Genomic DNA, 14,106 nt, shown 5'->3' with positions numbered 1-14,106 from the left:
TGCATTTCGAAACATAATTGGAATGGTTTGTAATTGTTTGTAATGCTTTTCGATACATTTGTATTCAAATCGTTCAAAACTTATCGGTTTTCTACAAACAGAAACTTTTTCAAGTTAAGCACTGAATAGCATCAGATTTCATAATTGGAATCGTTTGTAGTTGGTTGTCGAAACATTTGTAAACGTATCGTTCAAATGTTTTCGATTATCTACAAACAGGAAACTTTTAACGTTAGGCACTGTATAAACATCAGTTTTTATATTTGGTGTGACGTCCCCGCCAAATAATAATTTTCTTTTTCTTTTCTTTTTCTTTGTATTTTTATTATTCATATTCTCAATTATATTATTATAATTAATTACATATTAATTAGTTGTGCATTTATATAAAACTACCATTATTAATTCGCGAACAACATTACTGTTATTAATTGTATTAATATTACATATTAATTAATTATGCATTATTTTCTATTTTTATTCTCGCGTACAATTATTGTAACGCTATTATTATTTTGCGTACGATTACATGAGTATTAAGTTGCGTCGAATATATTATTTTAAATACTACAATTCTATTATTAAGTTGTGTATGTTTTTACTATTAATATTTGTATGTAAAGTTAGAACAACTAATTTGCGCATAATCCTAACATTGTTAAGTTCTATATTATCTTATTAGCATAATTCCGCAATATGCGCGCGCTCATAGAGTATATTAATCCTTATGCATGCGTTTCTAGCATAAGTATGCGACAATAGAATAGGAAATCGTAAGAGCGACAAAGAAAGAAACAGCGACCGTACTGCGTCTCTACTCCCACTACTATTCCTCCTGCACACGGCGTCCGTATTCCCACCATTTCTACTTCTCGCATACGGCGTCCGTACTCCCACTACTACTATTTCTCGCATACAGCATCCGTACTCCCACTACCACTATTTTGTAACACTCTGCTAATCCACTACACCCCCACCCTTACTGGTGCATGGAAGACCCGCGCTTTGCTGCCTACACCACTCGCCCATCGACAGAGAAGGACGTCCCTGAGCACATTCCGTACAAGCTAGTACGAATCTCCGTCGTGAAGCGACCTGTCGACGTGACACATATTTCTAAGGAGGATCCAAGGTACGAGTTTTACGCCTCCAAAAATAGGGTAAGTGCTTGGATCAATTCTCAATACCGAACAGTGAATTCGGAGTGCCTAGAATCTCGCGAAGAATAGGTCTCGCCATCTTTACGCGGCCACGTGGCTGAGCGTGCCTCGCGCCATTTTGTACGCCGCGCAACGACGCCGTCGCATCGCTCCGGCTCCCCCACTACCGCCGCTGCAGAAAGCCGCCTACTCGAGTCAAACGTCTCCCCTCTACTCAGCGCCGTGATTTCTCTAACCGCCGCGTAAAATTTAATATTTAATATGCGCCTCGCACAAATATCATGGGCGTGATTAATCGCGTTTCCCCGCGAAAGTATGAGATTCCTCTTTGTTCACGTGGAATCACAAACGAGATAGTTTCGTGCAATAAAGTTTTCTTTTTTCGAAATCGCCTTAATAATTCAATTCTCTGTCACGATTGCATCGGTGATCAATCCGACCCTAGCAATTACAACGAAGAAATCCTTCACTATATCCACTGCGGTACTAGTCCTATATATGAAGAGTGCTCCGAATGCTGCGTAATCTTAAATACCACTGTCTCATACGACAATTGCAGCGACTGCACCGCGAAATTTGAATCGTTTATAATACCTGCCCTTTCCGCGCGTTATCACACCCCTTTTTATAATATTCCGATTACCGTAACCGTCGCACGGTCTATATCTCCGTATCGTTTTTACGATTCTGACGAGGACACCAAGTAAAGAAAGAACGAGCAAGTTATGTGCCCTCCGCGTTCGCTTTATTCTCCGGCGACCTTCAACCCGAACGCACGTTCAGCCCTTTATCACGCATGGATCGCGTCTGCTAGATGTTCTGTCTCGCGAATTTACCAACACCGCCTTGACGTAGAACATATAATCTGTTCCGCGTGTTATATCCGCGCCTCTTGGGAAGTCCGCTCATCCTACGTTTTGAAACGAAGACACGCTGTTCATATCGGATTTACTCAATGCTACGACGCGTGTATTTCCTGCTCAACGCGTTTAACAATTTTTAGACTCCTCGATGAATGCCTTATCTGCAACGATATTTTAAGCGATTTTATACAATACCTAAATCTAACGGGAGACGATCCGTACAATTCTGAACGACCCACGTTAATCGCGATTTCACAGACAGACGTAAACTCCTCCGAATAAACGTCGCGAATAAGTTTTTTTTTGTTGTTGTTTCTTTTGTTTGTTTTATCGTGAAATTGCCCGAATTTGCCTGCCACTACTTAATTTCCAGAGGAACGGTGGACCGCTCGACTCTGTTCCTCTAACCTTTTTCCCCCTCTTCTCCGGCTACGGGAGAATATCGGCGACGCCGCCCCTCCCGCGCGCCCGGTGTTACGGACAAAAATTTCAAAAACCGATTTGTAACGTTCCGTTGAAGACTACTCGATACGGGGGCAGCTTTCGTTCTTTTGTCTAACGGGGCTCTCAATTTATTTGTTTTAGGGCGACCGCAGCACGTCTGCTTATTTCCCAGGGATACTCCGAGAGCCGGAAGGATCGTTTATCGCGTTTGAGAGAGAAATAAATGGGATGAGAGACAGGTTAAATAAACGTATTTATTATTTATCAATCAGTATTAATCTTCATTTATTGAATACATAACCAATATATATATATATTTTGTGATTATTGGAATGATAGAAATTATGTTAAAGAATGTATATAAATAATAAGATAAAATAAAATAAAATAAAGAGTGCGTTGATTACTCAAAATAGTATGTGATAGATCCAAATTATGCATATGAAACAATTAAATAAAGTAATGAATATAAGTATGTTATTAAATTATTTATGATCAGGTAAGATATGAATTCATTTATCGTTTAATCATTTAATAAAAACAGATCGATTTATGAAATCTAATTGATTGATTTTATAAACTGGATAAAAATTATTTACTTTATTGATCGAATAAACTTGTGATGAATATTCCTTGTGTTATTAAGTAGGCTGCCAGTTCAGCCAAATTCTTGACGTCTGAAGAATGGTTAATTGTGTTAGTGTTTAAGCGTCTTACCTTGTTTTTGTGAAGTACTAAGGAGATGAGAGAAAAGAAAGGTATTGCCTCATGATTATAATTGTTTGTTCAAGATTAATTAATTGTAATAGCTCAAATAAAACAAACTCACTGTCAGTTAGGTGGCGTGAACGTATCTTATGACTCCATTCTCGCCTCAGCGGAGTTTCCCACGTCACGTCGGGAATAAAAAAAAAGAAAAATAAAAACGGAGTCAAGAGTCACCGTTCTGACAGGGTATAAATGTGTAAATATTTCCCTCAATCGTTCTTTCAGATTTCGCGTATTAAGATAAAAGAAAATCGCTGTCAATCAGGTTTTGTGAACGTATCTTACGACTCCACTCTCGCTAGGCGGTATCCCACGTCACATCGGGAATAAAATAAAAATAAAAAAAAGAAGTAGAGTCCGAGATCCAGGTTGACAGGATATTTGTAATATAATTGAATTTATAATTTAAGTATCGGAATATTGTTATTGTTATTCATTTGATTGTCTGAAAGAACTGCGTTAACGAACCGACGGATCGTACAGGTATTGTCCCGTGCAAAGTAGATATTAGATATCCGCTTGTTTAGCTTTTTATCACCAGGAGTACCCTCAACGGGCTCCAGTCAGCCAATACCACCAGCTGTTGGGTGACTAAACTCGACTTCTTAATTAAGGAGCCGACGCACAAGACGGTGATCCGTATCAGACGTGTCGCGGTAGACGCGTAATTATTTATAGATTTCAAATAAAGGCATATGAAATGGAATTATTCGTTGAAAGATAGAAGGATGCGATCGGGTTTTATAATTTTTATTTATTTATTTATTCAGGTAACAATGCTGGAGATCGCATAAAGGTTTAAGGAGTGTGGAAGTACTTCAGTTAAATTTCTATATCTAAATTAGTATAATAAGCGGGGTTATAATTGGCAATAATAAAACATGTATAAATGAAAATCAATTATTGTATCAAATATATATATGTGCATTTAATTCAGTTGAGTCTCAAATGCGTTATGAAATCAAGTAAATTGCATGTGAACTTTGAATAATTATTATATTATTCCATGTAAATTATTAGGATCAGTGATTTGAATATTATTTTATTATATCTGGCACAAAGTAACGTAGAATGTTATGATAATGGTTAAATTAGAGATATACAAGTTGGATATTAAATAGAAATAGAGTAGATATCAAAATATTAAATCATGGATAAAATTGCATTGAATAAAATTAAATCGAATTGGATAGTAGTATGGATTGTATTTAATCAAAGTGAAATATCAGATCTGCTGTATTAAATTGAATTGTGAATTAAATCAGATCGTAAATTAAATTGCATTAAAATGAATTAAATCAAGTTCAGTGGCGAGTTATTTGTAGTATTGAAATTCAAATTAAATCGGGATATCAATGCACATTAACATAAATTAGATTAAATCAGATTGCAGAATATGTCACATAAAAATAAAATAAATCAGAGTATCAGTATATTAAAATATCGGTGTATCAGAGATAAAATGTTCATGCATCCATCAATGTATCAATAAATGTCAAATAAAATGTCAATGTATCAATAAATGTCAAATAAAATATCAAGGTGTCAACCAAGCTGTATTAAATTGAATTAATTATAATTTGAATTAAAGTCAATTATATTAAATTAAATGAAAATCAAAATGTCAATTAAATAGAATTAAATTAGAATTAAATTGTCAAAGTCGCAAATTAAATTGAATTAAATTAAATTAAATAATGATTGAATAATATTAAAATTGAATTAGATTGAATTAAATTTCCAAACGGCAGACTGGGGTAATATTGTATAAGTATTTATTCGGTTGTTAAATTGTTAAGTATTTAATTATTAAAATAATTTAAAATAATTTAGAATGATAGTCCAAAAGTGATTACGCGCGAGAGAGTATGCACTTGTAATGATTGATGACAGCTTGATTGAAGTTAAGAGAATATTATAAAATAAATTAATTAAATTGAGTTACTCACCAAGGGATCTTCGGGGATATAAGAATTATTGAGGCTGGATCCCCAAATAGATTTACAAGTCTTTATTTCTTTATGTTACAGTTCTTTCGATTGTCGACAAGATGGCGGATTCTCTCAAGATAGTGGAGTCGGAGCACAATGATTAATTAAAGTGATACTCTTAAGGAGCGTGATGTTATTACTTCAAAATCTCGGCGCGCAATGGTGATCCGCCGCGGCGCTCGCTTTTATATTGTTCGAGTTTGTAGGCCGCGGGGTGTGGTACGAAGTAGGAGTTGCATCATTCTCGCTTCTAATTTCAAAGGGTGCCGCGGAATGTCGGCATAATTTTACAAAGGATGTACTTGCATCAGATGTTTAGTCTTTCGAGATACAGAAAAATATCATATTACTTTTTGATCAAACAATTTCGCAAGTGACTCACGATGACTCATACCCGAGCGTGAGAATGGAATTTATGCATCTTATGCATATAAAATATTCATTCAAATATTATAACTGTGAAATAAATTATTAATTAATGTTTCCACGACTCGTACGCTTGCGGAGGTTTTATACAATAATATTTCTTTCATTGTAAAGCTTAGTTTTTGCAAAATTTAATTGTTAATAGACGCTACGCATTAATTATTTGATATTTAACGAAATTAATTATTTATAATACTTATTTGTTGAAATAATGACTCTATATGGTAATATTAATTGATACAAATAGATTTTATATTATTTAGAGTTCTGTTTTATTAAGATTAATTATTAACTGAGTCTGAATAATTGAATATGCGTACGTAGGTATGTTTTATCAATAAACTAATTGTTAATTAACATTTTCCTTTGTGGTAACAATTTTTACGTATAGTAGTAGTGGTTCTCAAACGATATATGTAACTTTTATATTTTTTAAACCTTTGCAAGTGTGTTATTAATGAATATTTAGTTGCGCGTAATATTTCATTATTCAAGCGTTATAATATTTGCACATATTTCAAATAGGGGTTCCCATCTATTACAGTGGTGATCACCTTAGTGATTCGCCGCTCTTGAATTTTAGCACTTGTAATAATTTCGATGAGCTAACCTTGAAGGCTTTAGACGTTTGCAATTAATATCGTCAGTGAATATTCTACCTTAAGTAATATTTCATCGCTGGTGCATATGTGAATTTTATAATAATTTTACATTCTTCTTATAGAGGTTCGCATTTATTACAGTGATGGTCAGCCATCTTGTGTACACTGCGATAGCTTCAGTGACATGGCCTTGGGACTTTATTTATTAATTATGCACTTGCAAAAGCCTTAATAATTATTTCTTTAATCAAAATCGATTGTTAACTAGCTTTATGAATAAATGATAGTTGCAAAATTATGTAATTGATAAGGATTATTTATTTATAATTAAATTATTGTTCGTATATATAATATTCTATTTGTTAATTAGTATTTATGCAAAAAGGTGATTGTTAATTAATATTTATGTTTGGAATAATAATCTAGAATTTATATTAATAATTATTTAATTGTTTAAAGCATTTTATGTATTATTTAGGCTTCTACAATGGTCTTATGAATATTCTACTGTTAATAATATTTCATGATAGTGATGCAATGATTTTACATTCACCTTCACAAGGGTGCTCATGTACCATGACGGTTCTCAAGGTGAGAGACTTGTGTTTCAAGGCCTATAGTACTTATAAAGGTCTTTTGGCAGTTGTCCTTGACACTTAAAAAATTTATATCTCGTGAACGGTAAGAGATTAAGAGATGGGGTTTGGACCATCGTATAGAGGACCTCGAGGACTATGTTTGGCCGAATTTTGGTCTTCCCGAAAAATCGGGGTGGGGGTAAAAATTGAAGTTTTTAAAAGAACATCATTTACGGTCGAATCAGGTAAAACGGAGCGTTTTGGCAAGTTTTCGGTTTTTGGGTAAAAAATGTGAAATTTGTCCCAAAAAATAATTGTTTTTTCCAAATTTTTGGAAACATGATTTTTAGTATAAACAAAGTCTGCGACGCCTCTTGGAATTAATTTGGCAACTCTACCTCTTATGGTTCTCGAGATATTGGCAAAAGTTTTCGGGAATTCTTGGAATTACAGCAGCATTTCCAGGAATTCGTGATGGCTGTGTATGACGGGTTTATCATTCGGTAGGCGCTTGTAACAAATGGTAAGTATACCATTGTCGGTAATTAGGGAATGGTTATTGATGGTAAGTGCAGGTAAGTTATCGACAGTTGGCCCTCTATTGGCAAAGTATACAAGTTAATGGTAAGTTTTTAATAGTAGAGTTATCCCGTTAGTCGATAACTTATAAGATTTTAGTATTTTAATTTAATTTAAAGAATTTTTATAATAAAATGAACGATTATTGATGCAATTCCTTTACAATATTAAATTTAGGTGTCGACCATAAGGTGTATAATTGAATTAATTGAATTATTTGATATTCGATGTAATTTTAGTGATTAGCTATTATTATTATGATTTCGAAAGATTGTAACCTTAAAGAATATAACATTTTATATGGTCTTAATGATTAATATAGATAAAATAGTCGTTCAAAAGTTATGAACGTTAGAGAATATAATAATATAAGTATTAACTGGTTAATATAGAGATAGTATATGATTATTAAAATAATAATAAAATGTAAGAATATATAGTATGAGTAATAATATGAATAATAAGTGAATTATGTAATTAACTGAATAATTAAGATAATTGGATAAGAATATAATATAAGTGTAATAAATGAATAGTAGTATAAAATTGATTAAAATATAATTGAATATATGAATAGATATACGAATAAAGGAAATTTATAAAGCAAATAATTAATAAAAAATAAATTTACACGGGACGTGACACCGGGACGTAACATTTTTGGCGACAGCGGTGGGATAGAACAAATTCGGTGAGGTACGCGTTTTCCTCACCCCCACTCCCTCCGCGACTTTAAACGTTTATCTCTGTTTCTTAAAATTTTCATTATCGCTCGCGTAATAAATATTTGATAATGACTACACGCAGTAAAAAGACGCCTGAAACTGCCGCCGAGCCGGCAGACGCGCCTGCACAATCTATAGCCAACAAAGAATATGAGTTGGAACGAATCGAAGGATCTATGGTCGAACGAGATGCTCGGCTACAGAAATTAGAGCAGACCTTGCGCCTACAATCAAACGAACTGGAAACAGAAAGATTAAGATTCGAGAAAGAACGCGCTGAGGCCGACAGAAGAATGGCCGCCAGCGAAAAAGAAATCACGTCGCGCGAACGAGAATACTCTAATAAATGGGTAGACACGCAGCAATCTTTGCCGCCCGGGCCCTCTCAGCGCCTTAATCCCTGCGAAGCAGTACCCACGACGTACTCGTTACTCGATACGCCCCCTCTCCTGCCTCCTTACGGCAACTCTACTATTCCGACGCCTAAAGTGTCGTTTCGCGAAGCGACGGAATCCGTCCCTTACTTTGACGGATATAATATTCCATTAGCGAGATTTACTCGAGCTTGTCGACGCGCACGTGAAATCATACCCCCGTCCGCCGAACGAAACCTAACAAAATTATTAATTAATAAACTCGGCAGACGAGCATATTACGCCGTGGAAGACGAGCCATGCGACACGGTGACTCAGCTAATCGATTTGTTAACAGGAGCTTCCGGTTCGTCTAAAACGCTAGATCAGTATCGAGGTGAATTGAGCACGGTCTATCTAAAACCGCTGGAACATATCATTGGTTATATTAGTCGAGTGAAAGATCTCCGCACTAATATTCTCGACGCGGAACGCCGAACGAAAGGATATCTCGATCCCCGTTTCGTCGAAGAAATAGACGGTCTGACCGCGAGATCGTTCTGCGAGGGCTTACCTCTCGATTATAGACTGCAGCTCAAATCTGACGCTTATCATTCATACGCAGACGCCTTTTCCTCCGCGAAAGTCATCGCTAAACGTCTGGAATTGGATAAACAACGATACGATCCGCGCTGTCAAGAAGCTCGTCATACGGAGCAACGCCGCATGGCGCCCATCGGAGCCCCCTCTACGCCGCAATTTAATCAGCAGCTGTCACGTCCCGTGTAAAATTTTTTTTATTTTTATTCTGTTAATCATTATTTTATTAATTATTAATTTAACTTCCTTTATTCGTACAACAATTTGTTTAATATATTATGAATCATTTCTTTCTTTTATTAATATATTCGATTTTATACTTGCTAACTTACGCTGCACAACACGCGTAATTATATACTAATTTAATATCGTTCATTATTATATTAATTATTTTAAACATTATTGATTTGCTGCACTTATCATTCAATTATTCAGTAAAAACTATCATAATAATCATACAGTTATTTCTTTTAACTTCACGTAATATTTATTCAAATACATTTATTTAATTATTCAGCTTTATGTTCTATTATTCTTAGCACATTATATACGCTGTTCTGATATTATTCGTATCTTGGCCGTACACTGATTTAACATTATCCATTTACTACATATTATATTAAATATTATTTAACGCTATTACTTTAATTGTACTCAGTTTTATTAATCGCTTGACATATAATTACTACTTATGTTATCATACCTTTTAATATTTGCTATTATTATCTTTCAGGATACAGTTTTATTGTATTAGCTATTTTATCATATACTGTTAGTCGCTACTGTCGATAAAATGTAAAGGTATTGCATCAATTTCTACTGTCGATAAAATTGTAAAGGTGTTACATCGAATTGCTGCTGTCGATAAAGTTGTAAAGATAAATTAACCAACTTGCTACCGTCGATAATTTTACTTACCACTTAACCCACCGTCGGTAAAACGGTTTTCTACTATACCGACCTTGATGTCTTGACCGATAAGGTAGGTCCTTACCTTACCGACACTACACCCCCTTACCACCCCCTAGGGTCCATCCCCTATATACTTTTAAAGTTCCAACCCCGACCCTTGACCCCTTCATCGTTGTCGAGATATAAAATTTTAAAGTATTATATATAACAGTCTCATCGATTCTTCTAGAACCTTCTAGAACGTTCTAGAACTTTCTAGAACATTCTCGAAGGCGTTCAAAATTTTTATAAGTACTAAAAACTAAAAGGGAAGGATCCCCAGCGTGAGCATCACTGTAATAGTTGAGAAACACTGAAATATTCACCGCGTAAAATAATATTTTATAAAAGTCTTAAAAGACGAAGTACGCGGCGACGGTCGGCAAAACTCAAAGACACCCCCAGACTAAATTCCGAGAATGTAACCGCCAGACTGTCGCCGGCGGCATCTTTTGAGGTAACACCTGCGGCTGATGCAATCCCTACCTCAGACCGCACCCCGCGGCCTACAAACTGACAGTATATAAGAGCGCTCGCCGCGGCGGAACGGCATTGCGTGCGGGACCATCAAGAAGTAAAGATCTTAAAATACGTATTATGACGAACTTACCGCCAAATTGCGCACGGCCGCCATTTTGTCGACACATCATAAGACTGTACTCATACATAATAAAGGCATATTATAACGAATTTCGGGGCCCAGCTCTAATTCTTTTCACGCCCCAAGCTGTTCTACAAATAATTTGGTAAGTTTAATACAATTAACTCACACTTATTTCAATGAAGTATATATATGTGTCGAAATCTTATTTCATGTCTCTGACTAGTTGAATTACTATTTTGTGAACAAGATACATTATCGCCGCACGTAATCACTTATTTAATAATTAATTAATTATTTAATTGACTGGAATTATATTAGCTCAACGTTCAATTAATTATTCAACCTACTGAAATTATATACGATTATATACTTAAATACATATATTTCACTATTCTATTAATTATTTAATTAACTGAAAATTCATACATGACCACATTTTACTATTTTCAATATTCAATCCAACTAAATTATATTTATTTAATATTCAACTAATTATTCAATCAGCTGAAATTACACACTGTATCACAAAATTGTTATTCAATCTACAATTTAATTAAATGAATTTATATTCATTGCTTATTGAATAAATTGCCTAATTGCTTGGAATTTCACACAATCAATGTTCGATATATTAATTATTAATTGCAATTATCTACGGAATCATAAATAACTCAAAATAATAAATCTAAATTATTATTTCCTTAAATATTCAAAGTATCCGATCCCATGTGACTATATAATAAAATCAATAATTAAATCAATTTTAATTATTACAGATATTGCATTCTTAATGAAACTTAATTACCTTTTAATTTGAATCTTAACTAACTTAGTCACATATTTAATGAATAAATCAAACATTTGCTTTTACGTATGAGTATTATATTTTAACGAATTTTAACTACTTTTATAATTCGAATATTGATTGTTACTGTATTTGAATACCTGCAATAATTATTATTCTAACAAGTTACATTATTATCTCATATCATACATGCGAAATATATGTTCAATCAAATTTAATTGGATTATTACTCATTTATCACAACAATACATATAACAAAATATTTAATTAACTAAGATCACATTTCCAGTCAAATTTAATTATTATTAAATAAATAAAACACATTTATTTCTCTGTCCAGTGTCACGTCCCGGAAGAGTGACCTTCCTAGCCTATGCGTACCTAGGTCGCACAGATCAGGGGTGCTCTCTCTGCTTTTGAGGCTACCTGCTGGGCCGGCAATACCTCGGGATGTCGAGAGCTAGGATCGGAGTGGGGAGGGTCGAGTGCGTACGCGAAAGAAATAGAAATGGTCTCTTTATCAAAACAACTCTACTTTATTACTATACTAGGTGTCTAGGGGAGAGAGAAGTGGGGAGAAATTGATATAATAAAACCAAAAATATAAGGGAGAGGGATCGTCAGCTCGGAAGTTCCAAGAATTCGCTTTCTAAATCTTTAAAAGTTCAACATAAGTCTCTTAAATTATTCAATCTCAAATAAACACTGCCAAAGTAAGGATGGAGAAGGGAGAAGTCTCTCTAATTTATTCTACTGAACGCTTCCAGCTCACAGCGTATTAGCATATGGCGGATACGTTAGACCTATCATTCCACAGATCAATGCAAATCCTTTCGGATTGCAACGGAAAGCGTTTCTGCATAGCCCTTCATCGCCTCCAGCAGTCAGCTTTTAGCTAGTCGCGGCTACGGCTCTTTGGCGTCTGCAGTGGTTATTTCTTTTACGCCTCTGTGGTCGCGGAGCTAAACCTTACTCTTATCGCTAAGATTATTACTGGGGGTTGGCGAGTGTCTTATTCTCCGTCTTATTTCACCAATTCAAGAGGGGGTAGGATGTTAGTTATCTTGAAGTAGAAAGGAAATACTATGCCAGACTACGCTTCCTGCGTGCAGCACGTTGGCTTGCAGCGGATGCGTCTTTGCTGGATCTCCACAGTTATCGCACGCAGAACTGTGGACGACACTTAACAAGCGTAGCGGGTGCTAGTCTCAATTAAGGACGCAGCCACGTACTGTGATAGTCTTGCACACTGCCAAGCAGCAATATGCTCGAAAATCACCTTTAAGCCTAATATCAGAGAGAGAGGGGGGTGAAGGGGGGAAACAAGTTGGTGAAATAATACGATGTTATCATCAATAATATCCAAATGTATCTGCTGCTGACGTATTTTACACGAGGGGATTCTTTTACTCTATTATTTCTTATTTAATTCAAATAGGGGTTGAACAGGGGTGAAAACAAAATGATCGGATTAATAAAGGGCTGTTGAGTAGGATTCAAGCAAGCTTTCAATGATTATTCAATATTTTCGCCGAGTTTCGCAATTTCAATAAGTCTGCCAATCGCGGGGCAAGCATAGAAGTAGATACGTCACTAAGGTAAACGATTGACCAATCATAGGACAAGTATAAGGGATCTTCACAGTGTAACAATGAAATTCTAGTTTTTCCACAAAATATTATCAATTATACAAAAGACAGTAGGGTATGCGAAAAGCTCATCAGTTTTATACACAGATCTATCAAAGTCACGGTGTTCAAACGCTTAAATAGAATAGGCCAATTACGTGCAAATAAAATCGACCAATCACATGCTTTTAGGCATATGGGGCTTTAGGTTCTAGCAGTATCCCTAGCGATCTAAATAATTATTAAGTAGTTTGACAAATTACAATACGATGGTTCGATTCAAGCTCTAAGATTGCCAAATACACATAAATTATAAAATATAGTCAAATTAGGTTTGTTCACAATAGTTAAAAATAATTTAAAGTACTTCGAAATAGTTTGACTGAGCGCGGATCTCAGCTGTCACTTACATGCATATAGCAACTGCCACAGGTGGTTCAACAATTAAAATTCAATAAATTCAAAAGACAATAAATGCACATACATAACAGATAAGTCGATACATGGTTCGATTGCAAAAACATTCAAAATTAAATCAAATAGTCACAGAGTATAAATTCGACAAAGTAAAAATTAATTACAATTGCCAAATTGTTAAATGCTCCTTTTTCCTTGCAAATCTTATTCTGAGTGGTATTTTACAATTAGTTAAGTGGATATTTAATGGATAGTAAAGTCGTAGCAATTTTAGTAATAATTAATAAGTAAGTTACACTTGAACAAATTGAGAGATGATTTGAGCTGTCACTTCATACAAGAGTTAAGGAGTTCGAGTGATAGATTCGAACTGTCACGTAATTAATTTTTATAAATTCTTTAATTAGTTAATTAAATGGAGCTATTTATTTCTGATTGTTCTTTTAGTTATTTAATGGTTTTGACTGGCTCGTGATATTTCTTTTGGCTTCAAATTCTCGTTCCTTTAATATTATTAATTTTTCCTTTGTCTTACATATATAGATATATAGATATATTCACAATTCACAGTTCACAATTCACAAATTATTATTTTAACAGATTGAAATTGCT

General features: G+C 34.6%; 1 protein-coding gene across 1 annotated transcript; it reads left to right on the top strand.

Annotated features, from left to right (window-relative positions):
* Positions 1-360: 360 nt before the first annotated feature.
* LOC118648142 lies at positions 361-2,773 on the top strand. The gene is made up of 2 exons (XM_036294426.1): positions 361-1,160; positions 2,609-2,773. Exons 1-2 carry the CDS (start codon positions 990-992, stop codon positions 2,765-2,767), a joined length of 330 nt encoding a protein of 109 aa, XP_036150319.1. The 5' UTR covers positions 361-989; the 3' UTR covers positions 2,768-2,773.
* Positions 2,774-14,106: the final 11,333 nt, after the last annotated feature.

Source organism: Monomorium pharaonis, unplaced genomic scaffold (genome assembly GCF_013373865.1).
Source record: "Monomorium pharaonis isolate MP-MQ-018 unplaced genomic scaffold, ASM1337386v2 scaffold_230, whole genome shotgun sequence".
Taxonomy (NCBI): domain Eukaryota; kingdom Metazoa; phylum Arthropoda; class Insecta; order Hymenoptera; family Formicidae; genus Monomorium; species Monomorium pharaonis.
The sequence above is the reverse complement of the archived record's forward strand: the minus strand, read 5'-3'. Positions and strand labels throughout refer to the sequence as shown.